General features: G+C 40.9%; 1 protein-coding gene across 1 annotated transcript in view; it reads right to left on the bottom strand.

Annotated features, from left to right (window-relative positions):
* Window positions 1-6,506: 6,506 nt before the first annotated feature.
* The window catches only part of CAMK4 (calcium/calmodulin dependent protein kinase IV), a 153,242-nt gene continuing 133,528 nt past the window's right edge, over window positions 6,507-26,220 (bottom strand). Inside the window, exons 6-11 of the mRNA XM_069002582.1 lie at window positions 22,196-22,286; window positions 20,305-20,379; window positions 16,828-16,903; window positions 13,061-13,187; window positions 10,909-11,061; window positions 6,507-8,356 (exon numbers count right to left, since the gene is read on the bottom strand). Of these exons, the coding sequence (XP_068858683.1) occupies window positions 8,189-8,356; window positions 10,909-11,061; window positions 13,061-13,187; window positions 16,828-16,903; window positions 20,305-20,379; window positions 22,196-22,286 (690 nt within the window). The 3' untranslated portion in view covers window positions 6,507-8,188. The remainder of the gene's footprint in view (window positions 8,357-10,908; window positions 11,062-13,060; window positions 13,188-16,827; window positions 16,904-20,304; window positions 20,380-22,195; window positions 22,287-26,220) is intronic.

Consider the following 26,220-nt stretch of genomic DNA (forward strand, 5'->3'; position numbering starts at 1 on the left):
GTGGTGGTAGAACTCCTGGGGAGTAACAGACTTCTTCCCCCAGGCAAAACAGCCTCAATGATTCTTCCCTCCTCCTGCTCCCCGACGAGCTGGATCAGCCACCACGGCTGTTTTGCAAGAACGTCCTATTGGTGGTGGAGGTGGCAGTGCTGGGTTAGCAGTTGGACTGCATGATCTTTCCTAACCAATCTTTTCCAAAGGTCTTTTCCAACCTGAATAGTTCTATGGTTCTATGACTAGGGTTTACCCTCCACCTCTCCATCTTTCCTTGTCCCTGAGCAGCTAACCATTTCAGAGGTAATTTTCTCAGGAGCATAGGCCTCTCAACACCATGTATTCCAAAAAATAAAGCCAAAAAAAAAACCCCAAAAAACAACTGGATCCCAAAACAATGTCCCCTTATGGAACCTTAAGTAAAATTTCTGCTATTTAATCAGAAGCATTAGCATGGTATCTCATGAGGATGTGATGTGAACAAGGAAGGGGTTCTTGTGCTCAAGAGCACAAAGAAATAGTTTGGGCTACCTTTCTGTAGTTAGTAGTTTTAAAAGTCCTTGTTTCTAATTACTTTCAGTAAAAAGTATCTTGGTTTGTAATTATGGTCTCCCTGCAACCAAGATGGTAATGATTTGAGCAGAGTAAACAAGGCACCTATCACGACATCGAGGGCAGTACATTGATGGTGGCACCAGCCTCAGATGCTCTGCAGGGTCCCTGTCATTCCCAAGGAAAATACTTCTCAGGGAGGACACTGCTGCAGCAGGGTTTAGGAGATATTTCAAAGATATTTTTGTCTAAATATACATACAGTGCATTTGCTTCATTTCATGAAATGTTTCTTGACAAACTTCAGTTTTCCTTAGAAAGACTACTTCAGGCCCCCTAGCAAGCTGAAGGAGAAAGGACTGGGGGGACATATTAATAGTACGAACAGTATAACTTTGATGTCTTACAAATGAAAAGTGGAGTCAGTGGTGAGGTTTTCCCATCTGGAAGAGGCTGTCACTGGATAGATTTGTTTGCACTACTTCCATAAACATGGCTATTAGGGATGTCGGGAAAATAACAGAAATCAAGAAACTTGAAACCTCGGACTGCACATTTATAGACACTTTTCACTTTATCCTTTGTTGACACAAAGCTAAAAAGGAGCTCTCTTTGGTGTATTCTCTAGCAGAGTTCTCTGGTGTGTTTGTTGTGGGCACTTCTTGTTCAGTGTTATTTGGGGATTTGTGTAGCTGTGCTCATTCATGCAAATTTCTCATTTGTAAGTAACATCATCATGCTTTGGGATCTGAGGGCTGATAGGGTAATGCAGACCCTTATGCACTGTGGATGTGGATGAATCTGTTCTGTGGATGAATAAATATGACTCAGTGGCTTCTAGAATATATTCTCTCTGGGGTAGATCACATGCCATTTGCAGCTGTAAATCAAACCCAATGGTTTGTCCTCAGCCTTCAAGTGACCTCAGCTTTCAAGCTGCTTCGAATCATTCAACACCATAATTTCAATTAGAAGAGCCACCCCAGATCCACCCAACACAGCGATAAGAATTACGGTCTTTTTTCTTGTTGATGGACTTTCCCTGTGTGTACTTATGCAGATACAGTGATTGGCTCCAGAGTTTGTATTACAAAGCAGATCATTATTTACAGTTCCAGGCAACAAATGTGACCAAGTGTTCCAAACTGACTTTGCAGTTTCTTCTGCCAACACTGTAAATGGCAATGCTGCATAAAATATGATTCTAAGTATATCAACACATAATATGTAAACAATATTAAGAAGGTCCCTGGTCATAGCACACATGGTATTTTTCAGAGTTCATATGCCTGACTTGTCTTTTTTGGATTGACCTAAACAATGTCTTCCACAGAAGGAAGAAGGAGCTATTGACAAAGGAGCTTCCTGGTGCTGAGGAGCAGAACCTGGCATGGTGCTGTTCTTGTGCCTCTTTGCTCTGAACCGCTCATTCTGCGCCTGCAGCAGCCCAGGTGCCTTCATCTTCTGTTAGGAAAATAACCCAAGACACCGAATTCTTTTGTGTGTCTGTCTGGCATTTGTTGCACACCACTGAGCTATTTCTGTCAGCCAGATATAGGCTCTTAAGAAAGGATTCTGAAAGTGCCAGGAAAGAGCATGAGTCTGGGAAATGGAGAGGCAAAGTAGAAACACCTCTCCCTGGGTACTAACTGGCAGTGACAAATCACACGAGGGGTGGCTCACAGAGAAATACATGTCTACTTGACTGATAGAACCCAGACTCTTCTGGGAGCACAAGAGCAGGAGTGAAACCATCTGATGGAGCCAAGGGCAACAGCAGATTTGTCCGGGCAGAAAAGCTGAAACCTGCCAGGTGTCAGATGGCTCTTTACCCACTGACTGGCAGCTGACAGGCCTTCCTGGGTGCCCCTGGGTCAGGAAAAACTAGGTGAAGCACAAAGGGGAAGAATAACTATGAGCCATTTAGCCATGAATGTTAACACTTGTTCTTGAAGCCAGAGTTTCAAATGGAAAAAAATAAAGGATCCCTTTCTTTTAAGCTTTGCTCTTTATGTATCTTCCTATGGGAGGAGCTCCATGCTACTTCGTAGGGGCAAACATGTGCTGTTTAATACACCTTGGCCAATATACACCTTCCTGTTGTACAAATAAACGGCCAGATTGTCAGTTCTCAGTCACACATGCTGTGGATGGAGCATCACTGGGCAGGGCCTCTGTGCAGTTTGGGGCAGCTCGAACTCATAATGAAATTCTGTGCTTGTGATGTCACTCTTCTTCAACCCCTGTACTGAGCACAAGAAAGGACAAGGGCACTGAAGTAACCTTTTTGCAGCTGTGTCTTGGAAGGAGCCAGAGCTGGGCAAAACTCTGTACCACTGTATTTGTTATCTTTCATACTTTGATATGGATTACTGAATTTCATCCAGTGATGATCTATGTATGCCAGACTGTTAATCATTATAGTTTCAGGTCCAGCTGAGTAATGCTGGCAAGGTACAAAACATGGCTTAGAAGGTTGCTGCAACTTTTAATACAGACTTGGCTCTCAGAGATTGTTCAGCAGTCTCTGCTTCTTATTTGATAAATTTATATATCTATCTGTTCATTTACATATTCAGATTTTAATCTATAGTTTTACTGCTAAATTCAGTGGGCCATTTCAACTATTCCATTGTATTCCTGCTTCTGTACTATGCCTAGTCCCACGATATTTGAATGCCTTCCAACAACAACTAAGATCATGACTGCATTCATGTTTTCTTTTCCACTCTGGAGGAGTAGAAGAGGATGTAAGTATTTGCTGAATTTTTAGTTATATGCATGTATATTGTTCTATTCTTATATTAGTTAGAGGATTCACACTTCAAAGGATTGTCTTCACTGACCCTCCAGCAATCTTCACTGAATGACTCTGGCCGGAAGTTTTACCTCCCAGATGTAAAGAATCTCCAGTCTTGCCAGTAAAAGTTTATATATCTTCTGGAACTAATATCATAAAATCACAAAATCACAGAATGGGTAAATCCAGAAGTGACCATCGGTGTGGTCATCTGGTCCCACCTCCCTGCTCAAACCAGGCTTCCTAAAGCACACTGCACAGGATTGTGTCCAGGTTCTGGAATATCTCCAGTGAGGGAGGCTCCACAGCCTCTGTGGGCAATCTGTCCCAGTGTGTGGTCACTGTACAGTAAAGAAGTTCTTCCTCATGTTCAGAGGGAACATCCTGGGCATCAATTTTTGCCCATTGCCTTTTGTCGTATTGCTCAGCACCATGGAGCAGAGCCTGGTCCATCCTCTTGGCACCCTTCTTTCAGGTATTCTGATATATTTATGAGGTCCCCTCTCCATCATCCCTTCTTAAGACTGAACAGGCCAAGCTCCCTCAGCTTTTCCTCATGAAAGAGCTGCTCCTGTCCCCTCATCATCTTTGTAACCCTCTGCAAGCCTCACTTTAGAGCTCTGTGTCTACACTAGGCAAATATTTAACTCCTATTTTTTTTCCCTTTTCTTTCCTTATTTTCTTATTCTGCAATGCAGCTGATTATTTTTGTTTAATGAAATGTGGTATTGTGCTGGCTCTTATCAGGGAATTTTATATAAATTTCTTTATACAAAAGAAGAATGAACTCTCACTATGTTCCAACTCAACTAACTGATAGGGAGGAAAGGACATTCTTTGAGCTATTATTGTTTTATAAAGTACCTTTAAGGATGTTCTGCCTGTCTCTTTGTTACCTTAGTTATCTTCAGGACTTGTGTGTATCCCTGCCTCTGGTCTCTAGGTCTAAATGTGCATCTTTCTTGGTCAGCCTCTGATGATCTTTGTTACATGGATGCCATGCCTCCATAAGCTATGCACTCATAACCTCAGCAGCAAGAAGGCTGGCTCATCCACACAAAACTGAGTTCTTCACCAGAAGAAACAGCCTCTGCATGAGCTTGGGGTCAAGGCACTGTGCTGATGCTTGTGTCTGTCATTCTGTAAGCAGGCGACATGCAGGACTTATTGTGCAAGGATCTGCAGGAGTCCTCCACCCTACACTTTCATATGCTGCTCTTAATACCCCAGAGACGACCCAGCACATGTGCAGGAGCAGAGGGACATTTATCTAGAAACAAGGGTTTATTTTCCATAGTCCTGCTGCATTTGCTGCTTGTCAGATATTGCTGTCCTTCTGTCGAGTAGGACACTAACAACTCCCAGTATCATCTTCCCTTTCCCTGCTGCTGGGCAACAGAAAATATGGTGCTATCTTCACTTCTCCTGTGGCTGCCAGTTGTGTCTCTGTTCCGTTTGCAGTGTGAGTTGGAGGAGCAGGTGATTCATTTGGAAAGTGCAGAGGCTTGACAGCCAGTGAGCCATGGCCTCCTGCAGCCTGGGACTTGCTGCTGGTCTGAGCCACCTCAAAAAACTTTATCGGTTGATGCTTTTATTCTGCTCTGCTACCACACAGCTTTTCAGAGCATTTTGCTTTATTCACCAAGGCAAAGGGACTGCTGGGCAGTTTCTGTCACTCTGTGTGTCCAACAGCCTGCTCATTTCTGGGGACAGAGTCCTTAGCACACTTCTTCTGAAGAACTTGCTGTATCCAAAACTTTTGCCCTGATGTTATTATGCATTCAGAAGTTTGATTACAGTGTGTCTGCCTCTTTACAGCATGTTTGTACACTGTAAAGTACAAACTTCAGCCAACAAATCAGCACCAGGCTCACACAGTATAATCTACTGTGTCATCCACAAAATTGCAAGCAAAAGTGTTTGAAATTACAGGAAATCTATTCTATATTGGAGGGAATCTTTCTAAACCTGGAAAAACCCCTATTGTGGTGCAAAGGCAGGACTTCCTTAGCCATTTAACAGCTATCTGATCATCATCCTAGCTCTCAAATACTGGACTAAAATTGGCTAGAGCTGGAATCTGCTTTTAAAGGAAAAGTTTTGCTAAGTTCAAGTGCTTCAAAAAGATTGAAAGATTCCCCCTTTTGTTCTTGAAGAACTTTGTTAATATGTTAAATATTCTAAAAAATTAAAGCTTAGGATTTCAACGGAAAAGAGCACGAGTAGCTTTCTACCTAGCTTATAACCACAGATTTGGAAACATCTGCTCCATCTCCAGTAGTTTTCAAGTGTGTTCACATTTTTCAGCTGCAGTAAGACACTGATGTTGCACATCCCAGTCTGAGCAGCAGCAGATGCCACCAGGAGGTGATTTTTCAGACAAAGCCAATGCAGGTAACACTCCTGTCTTCCAGTGCATGCATACACCCAGGTGCTGTCATACATCAAATATATCAGCCAGGCACAGTGCTTTACTGAGTACTGGTAGTCACAGACTCAGCACAGACATCCTGATTGCTTAATGTTGAGTATGATAAAAGAAAACAAAGCAAAAACCAACTGAAGCCCCAGAGCCTTTGTACACAAAACTGAGCTGCCTCTGAAGATCATGCTGTCACAAAGAGGTCTCCTGCTGGATGCCATCAGTTCATAGTTATGATATGCTGCGGAGTAACTTAGCAAAAACCACCAATGAGAATCAGCTGGGACCTCTTTTCAGCTCAAGAAACCATGCCTCAGATGAAGAAATTTATGCTCAAGCTCTCACAGATGTGCATATCTCACAGAAGCTCCACTTCTGCAAGTTTGAAGCAATTATCCCAAATGAAGGATGAAGTCTTACAGAAATCCAGCTTCTCCCATCAGACTTCCTGACTGACTGAACTTGGGTGACTTCACCACAGAATAAGGGGGTGGAGTAAAGTGCTGAGAATTGGATTTTTCCTACCTCAAAGGAGATAAGACAGAGAGTAAAAAGTGAGACAGGTGGGTATATCTATAATCTTCTCCAAAGTTATTAATCTTGCTGTACTTGTTTTCAAGGGAAAAATGTGTAAAACTGTCGGATTGGCCTGCACACAGCTGCCAGGCCCCCACCAGCTGTTTCAGCTGACCTCAAAGTGTGTCCCTTGAAAAATGAATGCATGCATGTACTTTAAATTTCAACCCTACTTAGTTAGCAAAACTTTTTGTACAAGTTCAAAGAGTTCTAAGAAATGGATAAAAAATCTCAAGTATAGTAGATTCATTAGCATACATTCTCACCCTGTAAGGACAGGATCTTTAATCCTCCTTTATATATTAATTTAGAGCACATTTTATTTATTAAATCTACCATATGAATAACATTGCATTACCCTTTATTTCATCAAGAAATGCAATTACTGAATGTTTTATTAAAGTCTTGTTTTTTTCAGTAGCTGCTATATTTTTTCAAGGCGAGTTGTGCAAGGCCTAACAACAACATAAAAACAAATAAAGCAAAAGAGGAATGATGACGGTATTAGGATGTTAGGTAACTATCAGTATTAAAAACTTTACAAGCACAAATGACATTTTTGTACATCAGGTTCTTTTTGCCATTTCTGTAATATATTAGTACAATAGTCACATGCTGTCAAATAGATAACAAACAAGTGTAAGTGGTCATACACACTGATGCACATTAGTTTTTCAGTTCCTATCAATCACATTCAACAAAAACATCAAGATAGCTGAAGAGCCTGACCCTACTTTTGCAAGCTGATCGATGCACACAGCTGCTATCTCAAGACACAGGAGCTCTGGGTGGATGCAAGTTCTGTGCTGGTGGATCACTTTACAAGGAGGGGTCCTTTGTTAGGAAAATGTGGACTAATTACAAGTGGAAACTGCTCACTCGTGAGGTTAAACTACCCAGGAACCAACTAGATTATACTACTTGCTCCTGGACCTCGCATAAGAGTGTTTTCCCAAAGCAAAATCAGTAAGCTGTGGAATAGCTTTCTTCAAGCATTTACAACTCATTTAAATGCAGATTATTCCCTTAGGGCCTATAAAATGTCTTCTAGCTGTAGAGTTTAGAATTTTAATGAATAAATATAATGGTATGCCAAAAATCTGCATCTACTCTAATCATTGTTTAGTCTATGGTTTTGTTTTGCTAAGACTTTACTATGGAATGAAATGGCAGCAATCTGAGTAATTTTGGTTGTTATTAAAATATTGTATATAAACAGGAAAAGTCAGAATAAGGCATTCTCAATGCAAGCTTGAACAATGTATGTCTTCATGCCCAGTGGAACTACCATTTCAATTTCTTCCCAGAAGTAGTGGAATGTTGTTTGTTTGGTTTTTTTTTTGCATGTAAATCCCCAAATAATTTTTCAATTTTACAGATAAAAAGCATTATTTCATACATCAGTTTTAAAAGCGTTGGTTTTGTATTTCCTTCCATTTTGTCTGCCAAAGGACTATGAACCTGGAAGGAAACAGTTCAAGAAACTTACAACATAGATAAGACACCTACTTCCATAAAACCAAACGAAATAGCATTTTGTTTCAAATGCCACCTAGGAACACTAGATAGATGAAGTATACACATTATGGTAGGTAGTTAATAATCCCCATGTTTTCACCTGCCGGTATTACTGCAAATTACACTGTTTCCATGACATGCCTAATGGAACAGTTTACTATTTTCATAAGCAGTCACATGCACTGAAGGTAGGATCACCAAGCGGGGCCTGTGGCACCCCGAAGCAGAACCAGAGAGGCCAAGCTTACTAATCTCTCTCGCTGAATGACAAGGTAGCTGGTGTATGAAATGGCACATCTCTGCTGACACGAGTGAGCAACATCGACCTAAGGCATTTCTTCTGGAGCTGCTGCTGCTGCTTCCTGAGTGGGTTTCTCCGCGGGCTGGGCGTCGCGGGCAGGCGCTGGGCTGTGGCCGGGCTTGTGGCCATCGTGGGCGCTGTGGCTGCTGGCGCTGCCAAGGCGCGTGGAGGCCACCACGGCTTTCACTGCGGCCTGGGAGAGAGAGGACCAAGCAAACATTGCTTAGGGGGCACGGCCTGTTGGCACTGCAGCCTCAGCACTGCCCCAGCAGGGAACACAACTGCATTTAGTCTTCCTGGGAATGTCATGTTTGGATACCTGCCTGGGCCTGGGTAGATTTAGAAGGCCACCTGGAATACTGGATTGTGGTTTAAGATGGGCTGCTTTCACAAGGTTACAGGTTGAGTGACATGAACATAACTTTTTTTTCAGGTGTACTGCCTGCATTTTTTTTTTTTTTACTTTTTTAAGAAATTACATCAGGTGTCCTGTGTTGAAGTTGGATGGCAAAAAAGAAAGTCATCATATTCTGTCATAATGATAACAACAGTATTATCACGGATTATTCCCTGAAAATTTCACAAAGGAACACAGTATTTATCACTATTGTGCTGTTGCATATGCCAAGCCCAATATTACAGAGCACATGGGCAACATCTTAAGTATAGACATATAAAAATACACATTGGGGGTAGGCTTTCATATCACATGAAATATCACAAAATGAAGACACACATGAAGACAGTAATGTTAGCCCTTGCCTTGAAAGTTTTATTGCCTGAAAAAAACCAGACATACAGAGGTGAGGAAAAGAAATGCTAATCTCGGGGTGTGACAACTCAAGCTATTTTTGACTTGGCAGCTTTTGCCTAGGCATCAAAGAAGTGGGAAGAGATGAAGAACATAGAAGGTTTTGTGGATCCTTTGGAGAGGTAATCACACACATAAAAAAGAAACAAACAAAAAACTCCCACAAAGAAATAAAAAGGAAAAAAAGATGTCAATGAAAAACAGATAACATAAACATTGACAATAAAAAAGAATCAGCTAAAACAGATTATGAAGAAATACTGTTAAGCATAAACCAAAAGAAGTGGCAAGAATTTTGGAAGTGAGAGACTAGACCTCTTAAAGGAAAAATCACAGACATCCACATTAGTGGTGAGAGGACTTTGGAAAACTGATTACAGACAGAAAAAGACACTCAATGATACTATAATGTCTAAAGATACTTTCAATGTAATTTACTCTCACAAGCCATGTTGGATGTTTATGAAACAAATTCAACATAGCATATGAGAAACCAAATCGTGACTGAGACCTTTAGAGCTATTCTATAAAAATATGTCTTTACATAAAGAAAGCCTGCCGATGGACTTTTATGTTGGGAAAGAGGAGATAATTACACATTATTCTTACCAACAAAGCAACAGCTAACTTGTGTACTCACTACTTGGATGTCTCCTTTGGTTTTATTTTTTTGACCAGGAATCAATCATCTAAAAATGTATTGTTTATTTTATGGATATATTTGTGGAAAACTATTAACTCTACAAGAACTGCTAACTTCAGACAATCCTCTTAATAATTGGAAATTTGGTCATTTCATCTTTAATGGAGAAGCAATGAAGAAATAAACCTATAAAAAGCAATAGTTTGTAATCACAAAAGAATAAATTGATTGACTGTAGGGGTCTAAATAAAATCAGCTTAAAAAAAATATCTCTGGTGTAAAAATATAAAGAAAAACAAAATCAAAACGTCAATGTGAATTTTACGTACAATCTCTGAGAACTTTGTAACTGACAAAACAAATTCCTTTGCCCTGTAGAGATTCTCTGCCACGGTTCTTTACTAAAAAAAAATAACAAAGCCAAAGTTAAGGCTCAGTTTTTTGTGAATTGGTTTTCGTATGGGATTTACTAAAGCTCTCAGCGAAGTTGCTTTCTACCCTTATTCCCCAGGGCTACAAGGGCAACTTCACTGTAGCTGTTGGTAAAAATTTCTGTGCTGAAGAATACCTGGAAGTATTTCCTGAGCAGATGAAATCTTTAAAAACTGAGAAACAGATTAGGGGAGAAGAAAGTTTCCTGATTCTGTATCAGTCAGGTGCCCAGATGCCTGCTGTTTGCCCCTAAAGATGTTTCCCTGCTTCTTCCCTTGGTAGATACGTAGACTGGATGGTAAAGGAGCATCCTGGTGACAGTCTATGGACCTACACAACTGGAATGCTGACTCTGGTTTGTACAGAAGGATGGCTTAAACCCCCTGCTATGCATTGATAGATACAGGTAATTCAGGGGATCATAGGGATCAAAATATGCTTTAATAAACTAATTTTTTCCAGACTTATGGATGCTTATTAAGAAATTATTCAGTATGTTGTTCTTTCTGGTCAGTATTGTAAGGACACACTAGCAGTACAGGGCAGACAGATGGACAGAAACAAGGAAGGAAGAAGGGAAGAAAAGAAGGAAAGTAAGGACTTTGTGAAAGACATGTACATGTTCAGCAGTTCTATGTGTGTAGATAGAGTTTTCAATCAACTTCACCCATTTTTATTTGTTTGGCTTCAGTCATCAACTAAATCAGCTTCAAACTTCAGTCTTCATCAGACATTTTAAATAAAAAGCTTCCATAACACCATGGACTGTTGTCCTCAAAAATGTGCAAAGTTTCTGCAAGGCTACAAATTTAATTGCATGCTTTTGTAGCCAAAACAGAGACTATGAGCAGAGACTTGCCTTAAGTTTACGCCGGGCATTGAATTCTTGAAGTTTCTTTTGTGCGTTGTCCATATGTGCAAAGTTTATTGCCTTCCCTGTGACCCATGGGTGCTGCAATGCCTGTAGAGTGGTGAGGCGTTTCTTGGGGTCTAAAACAATCAACTTTTTAACCTGCATTGCAAGCAAGAAATACAAAAGACTGTCAACCTTATTCTTCATTCAAATTTACCTAGTTTTGCATTTGGGGGCTCTGGTCTTGGTTTGGGGAGCATCTTAGGTGAGACATTCTAAGAAACCAACAAGAATTTTCATTTGTGTCTTTGCAAGTATTTTGCTTCTGGCATGTCTTGATCCTCCATAAATAACATCTGATTAAGACAGCCACTAAGGGGGAAGAGAGAAGAGAAAGAATCAACTGGTTACCAACCAATGCAGATGACCTGTATCTATCATGTCTGAATTGTCACAAAAGCCCTAGGAGATTCTCAAAATCTCTGAGCAGTATCTCTACTTTTGGATTTGGACAAGTTTTAAACTGGATTAGAAGGTTTAAATTATAGTGTATGCAGCTGATGCAGACTTGTACCATACAGTCCCTGTCAGGTACATCACAAAGGAAATGTTTCTTTCAGTCACTGTAAAACCTCATGTACACATGAAAAAAAGCACTGTACAAGTGTTTCTGTCCTAGCCCACTCTGAAACTAATGCCGCTTACACCATTCCTTCTGTCACCAAAGCCAGCAAACCTGCACTTCTACAAACATGATAATAGGAGATTTTTGGGAAAAAGGCACTGCAAGCATACCCCTGGGACTGGAGATGGTCCTGCTGAATACAAAGTGTGTCCAGTCAAGCAACATTCCATGGGTTTTATTGTATCTCTGGACAAGTGGTGTTTTAAAAAAAGAAGAAAGGTGAGAATGGAGTAACAGTACACAGGTGGCACTCTGCACAGCCAAACTTATCCAGCTCTCCTGACTGCAGACCCTCTTGGAGCAGAGTGCAAGTGATGACACAGGGCTCCACGGCTCCTATGTGCCCAAGGGTGAGGGAAAACTTGCTTTAGGGTTCTCTGAAATTTCCCTACAGAGAGCTTTTAAAGAAACTTAGTGCCCTGATGTGGGTGCAGGATAACAGGCATTGTGGTGAATACTGGTTGTGTCTCCAAGGAAGAACTTGAGTTAAGCAAATCACTTCAACTGAACACCCCAGAACCACAGTATGGGTTTGAGAGTCATGTTCGTCATCCTTATCTGCAACTTGCTATACAATGTTCAAACCTGAAACTTCAAGCCTTATTTTACTAAAACAGTATGGAGCAGTTTGGACAAGAGCTTTACCTGCAGACTGCTGTTAATCTAGCAGTAAGTTATATTTTTTTGGCTTCAGAAAAACTTCGTATCTCACAAAGCAACAAAAAAGTACTTTGAACTTCTACAGTCCTTCCATTTGAAATATCCTGAAGTACTTCACTAACACAAATGACGTAGTATTTTGTAGCACAGTTTGTATAAGTAATATGGAACAGAGCACTTGTGTTTTCAGTGCTAATGAAATAACTGAATTATGCAAGTTATTATTGACAGAAGTCAGACTCAAGCATACCTATCTTTGCAGATCAGTGTCTCCTGGATCCAAATTACTTTATCCAGCAATAAAAGAATACAGTGCAGATAGCATGCCAGCCCCTGCATTTTGCTAATGGACCATATTTAAAAGGAAACAGTCTTTTAAATGGACAGAAAAGGTGTGTCAGAAAAAGTAGGGCGATGGGGGGAGTTTCATTCCTTTTTATATTCTTCCCCAAAGTTCAGGCTTGAAAACTGCACAAAAAGAAGGCTTATTTCTATATTCCCCTGAAGGTGTTTGCCCGGAAAAGAGGAACAGTGAAACACTTCAGAGATGGAAGGCAAGGCAGGCATACATGAACATTGTGACAGCTGCCAACAATCTGTGGCTTACTTCAGAGAAGAACCTGAATATCCATGGTTCTGAGTGCTAAATTACAGCACTGGACTAACAGGGGATACTAACAGCACCATATAGCAAAGACAAGAGGAAACAGTTATGAACAATTAATTAACCAATTATTCTGCCCCCAGCCCAAAATGGACTCTTTGTCAGTGGCAGCAATATAAATACTCCAGTCTCATTTTTGCTTTACTTACTAAATCCTTGGCATTCAGAGACACATCATCCCACCAGGGGGACACAAAGTCATATTCACAGTTCAGGATTCTCTTAAACATATACTGATCTCCCCTTTCATCATAAAATGGTTCAAAGCCACAAAGTCTGCAAGGATAAAAAAGAAATTAATTTATTAAAGTTTGAGTAGTCTTGGGTTGTTAGAAACAGTTCATGGGAGTATTTTTCCCCACTTTGTATCCCGTAGATCATTTTGGGAAACTCATGAACTCCTAATTCTACAGAGCAGAGAGGAATGTGGTCATAAGTATTCTTAAGCACTGGGAAAGACTTTTCTAATTGTTACTTTTGTATTTTCACATGTGTTTAATTGGAACTAATAATACAGGATCATAGAACATTTATCAGAATCCCTGTAACTCTTCCCAGAGGAATAGGAATTAGCTGAGGAAACCCATCTTACACATGAAGTTAGAAGTTTTTATATATCCAGTTAGGACTGATTTTTGGTCATGTTCATCCCTGTACATTTTTTCATCCTATCAGAGCCACAGTGTGTAAAAACCTTTGGTAGGTTTTCATGATCAGCACTCATCTTTACTTAGGTAACCTACAGAAACCTAGAAATCTTGCGATCTTGCTAATGATTGCATTTATGAATATATTGAATAATACAGATACCAGCAGAAATCCACACTGCTGGCCCCAGGGAAAGCAGACTCATAGATGTGGTTTCCATTCATATAATGTCCACTTTTATTGCTTCACTGCACTTTAATCATGCCTGCACACATAATCAGATTTTTTAAAGTGAATTTCCTATTCAGCCAGTATGTGATCTGAGCTTAACAGAAAGTCTGTCTGCTGCTCTACCTCCAGAAAATGCAACAAGGAGTAAGATGATGAGAGAAAAACAACAGCAGATCATAAAGATCACGACAGCAACAAATCTAGAAAAACCTTACATTTTAACTTGGTTTTGTATTTTTAAACACAATCAATGTGCTTGAAAAAGTAGGTTGAGGTTCAAGGAAGAAATGTGGGAGTGGTGTATAGCCGTGGGTGGAACAGCTGCATCACATTCCACTGCTGAAGAGGAGAAACACCTCATTGTAAGCACATTCTGGGCACATTATTTTTCCAAGTCTGGCAGAGATATATTAAAACACAAGGGTCCAGCCTCCAAACCTCGTGCTTCATCAGGTGGTGGCCAGCCAAGACCCTCTGCTGCTCCTGTCCTGTTTGCTGCCACTCCCACCACCATTTCTGGGCTTGCAGCAGGTCCCTGCTGTCCCCATGGAACACCCCTGAGCAGGGCCCCTCACTGACTCAGCCCAAACTGCCTTTTGGATCCGGGTAACCCATGACAGTAAGAACCTGCTTAAGCCTTGCTGTGAATGTGTTGGAAGCCTCCTAAGTGAGCTCTCTGTTTCCACTGTAACTCACTACCATCACCTATTGTTTTCTTATTAACAATTTCAATACATATGCCTCTACCTAAAATATATATTTCAGCAGACAGATTTGGGGTTTTTTTGCTACATGCCATAATGGGTGAGTAAATCTAGAGGTGTGATTTCAAATTAGATTAATTAAATCAGTGCAAGACGTAGGGTAACTGGTCTTGATTTCATTTTATTTTGAAATAACATCTTATTATGGTGATTCACTTTAAATCGATTACCTAAAAATAAAGGAAAAGTCAATGCAAACAGCTTAAAAAACAACTAAAAATGACCAGATCGTGTTTTGTGTCCTTTTAAGTAAGTTAGTAAAATAACACCTCTAACTAAATCCATGCAATCTCAACTACAGGCAAAGCCTCTGTATTTGTTGACCACTTTCTGCATCTCAAACATGCAGAAGGATTTCTAAGCTGCTTTGGGAATACAAAAGGACTGCTCCCATTGACTTTTAAAACCACAGATGTGGCTTTCCTAGAATTATGACAGTTCACCAGTAGGTCTTAATATAATTTGCCTCAGGAAAAACTGTTCTGTCAAAATATGTGTCAAAGTTTCTTTTAATCAAATGGTAAGTCCACTTTGATTAATGACAAGATACAGTTTTATGCAGATCCTGTGTAACATGGTTGTTGACTCTTATATCCACTCCATTTTGGGGGGACATACAGAAATGTATTTTTTTTACTCTATGTTAGTGGGTTTCATCTACCGAACTATGAGACTGAGTCATGCAACATTTTCCTCTGGGCTCCAGGATTAATGAATTAGTAATTTTACATGTACCTTTCTGGTCTCAGTTTCTAATCCATCAGACATATTCAGCCACAGAGTTTTACACACAATAGAAGAGTTCTAAATGTAGAATACTGTTAAAGCTAAATGGAAGAGACAGCCAGGTAGATTTTTGGACTGGCTTGTTCCTGTAGATCAAGTTGGACTTTGAGGTGGGAGTGGGACGGGATTAGAAGGAGGAAGAATAGAAGAATATCTATACTGGATGCAGCCACATACAGAGCAGGAACTCACACACTTATGTTTACACACATGCAGAGGTTTAATGTGGCTTGGGAGCATCTCCTGAACATCTGGGAGGTTTTGAGAAGCTGCATATAGAAAATGCCACTCCAGATAGGAATTCAGGTAGGAATTGGTTGGAGTTTGTTTGGAGCTTGCCTACATTTGAAAACAAATTCTGCTCAAGAAAAGCTCTTAGTTTGAAGTACTACAACTTCATTAAGCCTTGAATAACTAGGAAAGGCCATAACTTAATCTAGGTGGCATTGTAAAGGGAAAACAAAAGTCACCTCTCCAGTTTAAGGGACCACTTTGCTGGCAAATTTCATATTTCTCTGTCATGAGTGAAAACCCTAGAAGTGACAAGAAATGAACACCTGGCAGGCAATATCTGAGATGTGATCTTCAACACAAGGTCTGGATCTTAAACCAGACCTTGACACAAAGATACGCATATTTAAAAAGGAGCAGATAACAAAATGACAAGTAGGAATATTGTAGCCTATTATTTACAGGTACCCAAAAGGAGACGTGTGAACTATTAAAGTCTTATGTGCAGAACAAAAGATGTTTCTTGACATTACCATCAGAGTTTTTATATATCCTTACATGGGCTTTTAGTATAAACATTAGAGAATATAATTCTTTCTTTGCAAAAGACGAAAACAAAATAATTGTATTATTGCACACTGTACTTGCTGCACATAGTTAATCCTAGTAGGGGAGGGATAATGGTCCACATGTATTAAATCCTCCATATCTTTAAGGTACCTGTGTAAAATCTCATTTTCTTCCCATAAAAGGCATCCTAGAAGTATTGTATATAGCTACACAAGCTGTCTTAGCATTGTCATTGCCAAGGGTCTAAATTAAGTCTCATAATTACTCTCCTGTAAAGAGGAGAGTCAATACGTCATACGCAATCTTCCCTTCTCAATAGTCTTCCTTAGAAAGATTCAATCAATTCAATAAAGTAATTACAATTCTTACCAATTAAATCATGATGACTAGCCACAATAAGACTTAGACACAATACCTACTTTTAGACACAGCTGTTTGGAACTTTTGGTCTATACTCATTCACATTAATAGCATGATTCTGCACAGATCTTGCTGCTGTTCAGGAAGAAATGTTGTATTTATCAAATATTTGAACTGCTTTGCCATGCTTCTCGAGGATTTGACTTACTTCAGTAAGTTTAGGAATAGAATAATTAAAGTTCAGGATCTTGTCTTTTCCAATGGCACAGCTCACAGTGTCATGGGTGCTAAAAAGTGAACCTCTCTGTAGCACTGTCTGCACTTACAGGATGTAGGTGATAATCCCCAGAGACCACATGTCCACCTCAGGGCCATAGGCACATCCCCGTAGTATCTCTGGCGCTGCAGAGGACAAAACACTTGTCAGAAACATGAAAATTGAGTGAAGAAATAACAGTCACAAAGTCAATTAAAGTCCATGTACAGTTGTATCTTTTATAAAAAGTTAGGACTGCCCCCTTAATCCCTTAATTAGGCAAATGATTCCCTTCACTGAATATAAAACAAGAGAAGTCATGCCCAGGCAGACCCAGAATAAAATGAGAAGTGTACTTTGGCTTCAATTTGTTTTTTATGTTTGCAAAAGGAACCACAGGAAGCTACAGATGCACTGGAGCTACAATGTGACCAAGAAGGTGATGCTTTAACTTCAGTATTTTACTTAGTGTTTTTATAAATACATCAGTGACAAAAATGTGGCCAATGAAAATCTCCACCCTTTATTGGATGCAGAGACAAACACTGGAACCGAGGATGAGGAAGAGGCTGAGGTACTTAATGCCTTCTTTGCCTCAGACCTCAACAGTAAGGCCTGTTATCCTCAGGGAACCAGCCCCTGAGCTGGCAGACGGGGACAGAGAGCAGAACAGACCCTGTGCAATCCAGGAGGAGGGAGGGAGTGACCTGCTGAGCCACTTAGACACTCACAAGTCCATGGGACCAGATGGGATTCATGCAAGGGTGCTGAGAGAGCTGGTGGAGGAGCTTGCCAAGCTGGTCTGCATCATTGATCTTCAGTCCCATCTAACTGGGGAGGTCCCAGATGATTTGGAGGCTGGCTAATGTCATGTCCATCCACAAGAAGGGCTGGAAGATGGATGCAGGGAACTACAGGCCTTTGAGCCCGACCTCAGTGCTAGGGAAGGTCATGGAGAAGACCATGAGTGCAATCACACAGCACATACAGGACAGGAGACCAGGTGCAGCCAGCAGGGGTTCAGCAATGGCAGGTCCTGCCTGAGCAACCTGATCTCCTTTTATGACCAGGTGGTCCACCTGGTGGATGAGGGAAGGGCTGTGGATGTTGTCTATGGGGACTTAAGTAAAGCCTTTAGCACTGTCTCCCACAGCATTCTCCTGGAAAAGCTGGCCACTCATGGTTTGGACAGTGGTGGTGTCACTGGGTAAAAAACTGTCTGGACATCTGGACCCAGGGAGTGGTGGTGAATGGAGTTACATCCAGCTGGTGGCTGGGCACCAGAGGGGTTCCCCAGGGCTCAGTGTTGGGGCCAGTCCTGTTTTACATCTTTATCGTGATCTGGATGACAGGATCGAGGGCACCCACAGTCAGTTTGCAGATGACACCAGGTCAGGCGGGGACTAGGAAAGATGTACAGAGGGATGTGGACAGGCTGGATCCATGAGACAAGGCCAATGCATGAGGTTCAAGAAAATTAAATGCCAATCCTGCCTTGGGCCACAACAACCCCCTGCAGTTCTACAAGCTGGGGGCAGAGTGGCTGGAAAACTGCTCAGCAAGAAAGGACCTGGGTGTGCTGGTTGACAGTGGCTGTACATGAGCCAGCTGTGCCCAGGTGACCAAGAAGGCCAAGAGCACCTGGCCTGTGTCAGCAATAGTGGGGCAGCAGGAGCAGGGCAGTGACCGTCTCCCTGTGCTGGGCACCGGTGAGGTCACACCTCAAGTGCTGCGTCCAGTTTGGGGCCCCTCACAACCTGGAGGCCCTTGAGGGGCTGGAGCATGTCCAGAGAAGGGCAATGAAACTGGTGAAGGTATAGAGAATAAGTCCTAAGAGGAGCAGCTGAGGGAGCTGGGAGTGTATAGGTTGGAGAAAAGGAAGCTCAGGGAGACTTTATCGGTCTCTACAATTCCCTGGATGGAGGTTGTAGTGGGGTGAGGGTTGGCTTCCTCTCCCACGTAACAATGATAGGTCAAGAGAAATGGCTAAAGCTTCACTGGGGGAGGTTCAGGTTGGACATTAGGAAGAATTTTCTCACAGAAGGGGTGGTTAAACATTGGAACAGGCTACCCAGGGAGATGGTGGAGTCATCATCCCTGGAGGTGCTCAAGAAATGCCTGCACATGGCACTTAGTGCCATGGTTTAGTGGCTGGACTTAATGCTCTTGGAGGTCTTTTCCAACCTTCATGATTCTATGATTCTATTCACTTGGCACTTTATTTAGGCTTTATTTTTGATATTCTGCTTTAGTTGGAAGGAAAGACAGACGATTTCACACAGCTGCTTTTGCTGAAGTGAGGAGCAGACAGAAAGGCCAGGCAGTTTTGGGGAACTCGAGCTCTGCAACAGTCAAGAGGAGTCAATGTCTGCCCAAGCAGCTTGACAGGCACAGCTTGAGGACCTTGGTCCCACTGGATCTGTGGTGCACATGGGATGACTGCCACATTTCTGGAGCACAGTGGGCTGGCTGTACTTACATGCATCTATGCAATCTCTTCCCCTTCCCACATTACACTTGCAGAGCTATGAACAGAAGGGCTTTTAATATTTTTTAAGATTTCCAGAAGTTTGCTTTTGGTGAATGGATTTGTCTGACACACTGCTGTTAGTTTAGATGTTGCCTGTAACAGACTGATCATGAATCATTGCTTTGCACTGGCTTAATTTTTGTGCTACTCTCAGAAATCACTTGTTCTTCTTGTTAAGTTCACTGAAGACACAAGATTGCAGCAAACTAAGTTCTCTGTGATCATCTTTGTGCCTTCAGTCCTCTGCATCCATCTGCATATCCCAAGGACTGTAGATTGTCAAGTCTTGATGCCAAAGTATTCAGACTCCAGTATGTGTTTTTGTTGCTCTGTCCTTTCTGGAGAAGCTGCTGATAGATGGGTGGGCAGGATGTGGGAGCTGGCAGCCCAGAACCATCAATTATTCATAGTTTAATTTGGCATTTAAACAGTATTTCTCCTGGGTTTCCTCCAATTCTGGAAAGTAATGCTTGAATAATTTCCGGGCACCAGGAATTCTACATGGTCAGTTAACTTGAGTTGTAAATCAAGGATTGCTATAGGCACATGATTATAGGCACAAAGCTCCTTTCTTCTCTTCTCTGCAGAGATATTCAGCCTCAATCCTTCCCACCAAGTCAACATAACTCTGAGGGCTCTTCTATGGGAATAAGCCTTATCCTGTTTTTATTGTATACAAAGTTGGGCATAAAAAGGGTTAAGCACCAACTATAGATGTGTGTCATTGCCAGTATCACTATCCCAAGAGAAGACAATCAGAATATTAATAGCTAATACGTGAAATACAGTTTTGTGAAATGAACTGGACTGGAATTAGGTGCTGCTCTAAAGCAGATTTGGCACCTGTGTGTGCTTTGCAGGCAATGTCATAGAAGGTAATAGACAATGACAATGTCACCTGAATTGCATTACCAGCTGTTCTACGAGGTAACAGAGTGATCTCATGGTCTTCTCCAGTGTCCTCTTTCCTTTGACTCTGAAGTTATAAAAGCAAAAGTAAGTAACAAAACAACATACCACAGTACCCTGGAGTTCCACAAACTGTCTTCATGGTCACATGATCTTCCACAATCTTGGAAAGTCCAAAGTCAGCTGTTAAGATGGTTTGGGAATATTAATGTTCTTACTCCCTGTAATTATGTGGGTTTTATGTTGTTTATGCAATTAAATAAACATTTATACATTAAATGAATGGTACTGACATTTCCAGAAGTAAGCATTGATTTAAAGAATCTACCCAGTCTGCAATCCAGAAGCAAAATTTGCTGTACAAATGAGTATTCCTGGCTCTTGTTTGACAGAAATGTAGCTTGTATTTTACTCTGAAAACTGCACAAAGCCAGTAGAGTGGGAGGCCTAAAGGCATACAAGCAGAAATCCAGAAATGTATTTTAGGTATATATGCAGTTTCCACTCTGAGTAATCCAATAAAATTATCAGAAAAATTTCAGGTTGCTTTTTTGGACAAGGGTCAGAGTATGTAGTCTCTGCAAGACAAAATCCCAGCAGTGTTTTGATAGAAAGGTGCATAAAGATGGTGCCAGAAGAAGTATTGATCATCCTTTCTGCAATGTTTCCACCCTGAATTACTATTCAGAAAGCAAGGGCTTCATGACAATACACACTGTACTTGCATGACTCCTTTTTAAAGTCATAAAAATGGAAGTGTTCACAACTCTTTTTTTCACCAAGAATAAACTGAGCTTATTCAAATTCCAGTTTAGGTGATGACAATCACCCTTGCCTTAAAAATGTAAAATAAAAGTATTTGATTTTGCTTTGTTAGACCGAACATAAAAGAGAATGTTTTGACTCAAGATCAGGATAAAAATATGTCACCTGTTCCTAAATGATTATCCTTTATGTATTATTATTTATATAATTAAAAATACAGTTTACTTTTATAAACACAGCCACTCATTGTAAACTGGATTTCAATTTAAACAAGGCAATGACCTTACCAGGAAGATGAAGAACTGTGGCATTTAGGAAATGCTTCAAAAGGCCTACACACTGTGGACATCAAACCAAAACCACTGGTGCTGCATTAAATTATCAAGTTTAGAGCTTATTATCAATGATAAGAACTAGGATAAGACATAAATTAAGATACCATCACTCTGAGAGCCAAGACATTCCTAGAAATTTATACTAAATTGCTTGAGGCCAGTTCATGGAAATTTGGCTCCAGAAACCCATGATGAACACCAGCCTGATGAACATGGAAACACTCACTCCTAAGGGAGTGGTGTTTCCAAACTGGTGATATATGGCTCAAAAGAGTTGCACAGACACTCCTTGTTGCTCAAGCGAAAACTAGGCATGTCCAGAACTTTTGGAGGTCGTACCATTTGGAAGTGTCTGCCATCTCCAACAGAACTGGCACAATACATTCCTGATCAGGAGAGCCTTGTCCCTCCTCACCCTCTCTGTGATGCTGACCATGCTTCAGAGAGCTTCCCTGTGCTCTTTGCAAAGATCTCTCTGTGTGCCTCAAATCTGCCTTCAAAACAGAAGTCAGCCTTGCTCAGTTTGCTTTCTACCACTTATCTGTACATTTTTATTTTCACGCCAATATATCTTTCTGCTTAAGGTACTAGTTTAACAGAAAAAAAGGGGTGTAGAAGTGGTGCACAGAACTTTATGCTGTTCTCATGATCCTTCTTGTTCTCAGTGCTTTATTCTCTGCCACGTTTTGCATGATTTTGGCTATAAATTCTCTAAGCAAGCATCTAGTTTTGCATCGGTTTTGAAACTACTATGTACAGCTGTGCTGCTGAAGTAACATGCTGTTCATTAAGCACTGGCTTCAAATAGGGTGATCGTGAGATGCATATACTCCAAACACCAGTTAGCACATATTACTGATGCAAAGGCATCAGGGAAACACACATTTAATGCTGCTCACCAATTTTTAATGGTGCGTCCGGTGCTGGTGTTGCATAGAGTAGATTTTCTGGCTTCAAGTCCCGATGCACAATCCCATTTGCATGCAGGTACTAAAAAAAGAGAAAGACAAAGCATGTAAGTGAGAATGGTCAAGCATGAGTTGACATCTTTCTAATTCTCTATAGTAGCAGATTAACATTTGCTCTGTGTTACACAGAGTTGCTTCACTAATTTTCAGCAGCTCTTTTTTCTGCAAACTTGCTCAGCATAGGATCCTTGGATTCATACTGTAATCTGAATATGAAAATAAAATTTGGGAAGGTGGAGATCATATTCATTTGGGAACAAAAAAAATCTCAGAAAGCATCCTTGAATTTTAAATACAGCAGTAGCTCCTAAGAAGCAATCTAATAAATGTTGAGATGCTGAAGTCCAGCTCAGAGGAAGATAGTTTCTGTACATTATAACATTCTGAGAGATAGAAAAATGGTCACATAACTATTAAACAATTGAATAGACATATATGAGTAGAAAGGATGCAGTAGGTGTCCTGGGTCAGCTACAAAATGCTCGGAGTCCACTGGTGCAGACTTCTTACAAGTTTTAAAACCACTCAATTGCAAAGTCCCAAAAATCCATCTATCTTGCCAAAGCACATGCAGTACATGTGAATTCACTCACTGTTGAATTCCTGCCTTGCACTAATGGAAAGAAAAATTTCTAGAACATGTGGCTGCCACTTACACTGCTATGGACAGAAATATTAAAAAAAATGTAATATACAATATACTGATAGACAAAAAAGGATTCACTAGTGAAATAATTTCTGTATTTCTTGTTGATAAAATGTTCACACTAAGCTCTGAAGTCTTAGAAGAGAAATGCTTAAGGGTAGAATCACATTACCTTACTCAAAAGTCTCATATTCTACGTTTTAGTAGCATCTCTCTCAGCTGTGCTTCCACTACCAAAAAAACCCAGTCTGTGTGCATATTTATGCAGGAAATGACAAATGGTTGAATATTCACCTTGACAACACAGCTATAATGTGCACTTGAGTTAGCATCTGAGGTGAATTCTTGACTGTGTATCTCATTGGAATTTTAGTTTGTATGAATTGGCAGTGATTAAATAACATTAGGGAAGAATAATTGCCCTTGGGCATTGTTTTAGTGACACTGCGCTTTTCACCTGTGTGTTTCTCATAGTGCAATAACTGTTTTTTATTGACTTTCTCTGCAATCCTAAAGTCACAGGATTTGTCATGATGTGGCTTTTGGAGATCAGCCAAAGACTTTCAATTTTCTTCACAGTGAAATATGTGTTTCTTCCAGCTGTTTTCTACTGTGAGGAACGAGACAACTCTTTGTAGAAATTAAAACAATTTATTAAAACAAAAAAAATTGAAAAATTGCAAAAAAAACTAACAAAATATAAAAATTTGGGATCCAGATGGCTCGAGAGATATGCCCCAGGAGCGCAGGGATTCAGGAACTTTAGGCTTAAGACAGCTCTGAACCTCAGGTAGAGAAAAAAAATAAACTTGCAGTTTAGGCTGGTCAAAAAGAAATCTATTTCTAAAAAGCCCCTAGAAAGGGGTAGGCTTCTCCAGCACTGCCTTAGCAAGCTGGAGAGGAAGGGAGAATGAGAATGACCACGTGTCTTTTTCTTCCTTTTATAGCTTTTGCTCCGCCCACAGTCCGCCCACAGTCCACCCCCCTGGTTCAAGGCGGTTGGTGTTTTCCCCTTGACAGACCACCTCTGTCCACCAATGGCTCCTCCTGGTCAGAGGGGTGATATCAGTTGAGATAAGGGTCATGTGCTTATGGGGGGCTGGGCTGTTTGTTGCAACTGGGGTTTTTTTAAAATCTGCCTTGAAACCAAGATACAAGTAAAACATAAAAATACATCCAACACATCTTAAAACACTTGTAAAAGTATACAGTAAACGCAGGAAGACCATAAAAACTTGATTAGTGTACCTGGACTGATGGATTGATTTTAACATTCAATTTAAAAATATTAAGCTCAAATTAATTAAAGCACTTAATATGCAAAGACCAAGCACAAATAGGGATTTCATGTATGACAAGTCCCCCCTTTTTCTCTTATGCTCACATCTTTGGTCTTTGCATTTAAGTGGAGGTGGATAACTCTTCAGGGATAGATTCAAGCTCTTTAAAACTGTCCCACACTTGCTGGGCAATTTTTCTCTCCTTTCTAGTTTTCTTATTGTTACTATTATTGATATGCATAATCTTTTGAGCGAATGGTGGACGCTGCTGTTGTCCTTGAAGATCCTGGATCAGTGGCATGCTTTGGACGACAGTGGTGATTAGACGGATGAAACAAGGGATTAAACAAGGGAGAAAAATAAGTCCTGTAAGGGAAAGTCCAACAATAATTAAAGCTTTCTTCCACCATTGTCCTTGGAAAATATTTTCCCACCATTCAGAAGTGATCAAGGGCTGCCATTTCTGCACTGGAACATGGGCTAGTTTCCTGATGTTTTGGGTAATCTTGGTGATGGCTTCGCCGTGATCATCAATATGGATGCAGCAGTCTGAGGTGTTAAACTTGCCACATACTCCACCTTCTTCAGCTAGTAAATAGTCCAATGCCAGCCTATTTTGGTACACGGCTGCTCGAGTTTGCCCTTGCTGTGTGTTAAGTAGTTCAAGAGCAAGAGAGGTCTCATTAGTGATTACCTCAATTAGTGCTTGCAGTCTGATGATCCGGTTTAGCATGTAGATGGGAGTTCGGTACCCCCAGCTCCCATCCTGTGCCCATGTTGCAGGTCCATAAGTCTCTAGGATCCTCTCAGGTGGCCACTCTTCTTCTCCCCATCTCTGGGTCCCTCCTATTACATGTCTCTTAGTACGGAAAAGTTCATCATAAAGGGAGATTCCAAGGTGGGCTCCAGCGTTTTCAGCAAGTAGGAAGAAGTTTGGTTGAATGGCTCCAAGAGTGCAGCTCCCTTTCCAGCGAGGTGGTAAGTTGGAATAAGCTCGGTTACCACAGATCCAATAAAGGTCTTGTGGTGCTTCCCAGAAGTGGGGTTGTATACTTGCTGCTGTAATCCAGTACTTGGAAATTTGTGGCAGGACAGAATATGGATTTCCTTGATCCCAGCACTGCCAGAGTTTTTTAACAGGATTCAAAATGCAATTTTTGTTTTTAACCTTTTCTGCAGACCAGAATACATCTGGTTCTTGAGGTATCCACCAATGTTTTTGCCCATCAGTTACCAGGTACCTTTTGCATATTGTCTCACCAACTTCTTCTAAAAATTTTCTTCCTTTCCTCCAGATGCATTCTTCTCCAATAACAGTATTGCTTAGCAGCCAGGTTTCATTGTCATGTCTGGTTGTGGGGGAGAGATTACTCAGTCGGAGTAAATCGGGGGGTCCAAGACTGACTCCCCGCCAAGGCCAACTCTCCGATTCTAAAGTTCCTCCGCACACCCAGCAATTTGTTAAATTTAGCTGTTGTCCAATCCTTTCTGCCAGGTCAATAAACAAGTTTTTCCTTGACATCAAAGGATTGTTTTCTTTTTGTTTTTCCTTTTCTTCTATGACCACCTCTTGGATCAGGTCAGTGTCATAGGTCTTTCTTTTTAACAAATCTTCTGTCTTGGTTATGTATCTAAAATTGAAACAGAGCCAATCGTCTTGGGAGGGGCACTCTCCCTTCTGCTTATGTATTTGGGTGCCAATGTTTTTGCCAATCCAGTACTTGTGACCTTTTTCTGAGCAGATACTCAACCTTGTTATGTTGTAACAAGATGGATTAACATAAGTATGTGCTCGGAAAAAGTGTCGAATTTGAAATGAGCCTCCTTCTGCCTGGTACACAGTCTTGTAACATCTGTTACAGCGGCTGTCGGCTGCTTGTGTAAAGGGAGGCCAGAGGACCCAGAGACAGATGACACTCAGTAGCAGGATGTTGCTCACTTTCCCCTTTAGGCATACCCGAGAGGAGCTGTCAGCATTTGGGTTGCCTCTGCTGGTGGGGGTTGTCATCTTTGCTTCTTTCGTCCTTTCT

The sequence above is a fragment of the Aphelocoma coerulescens genome (assembly GCF_041296385.1).
Source record: "Aphelocoma coerulescens isolate FSJ_1873_10779 chromosome Z unlocalized genomic scaffold, UR_Acoe_1.0 ChrZ_unloc_scaf_1, whole genome shotgun sequence".
Classification (NCBI taxonomy): domain Eukaryota; kingdom Metazoa; phylum Chordata; class Aves; order Passeriformes; family Corvidae; genus Aphelocoma; species Aphelocoma coerulescens.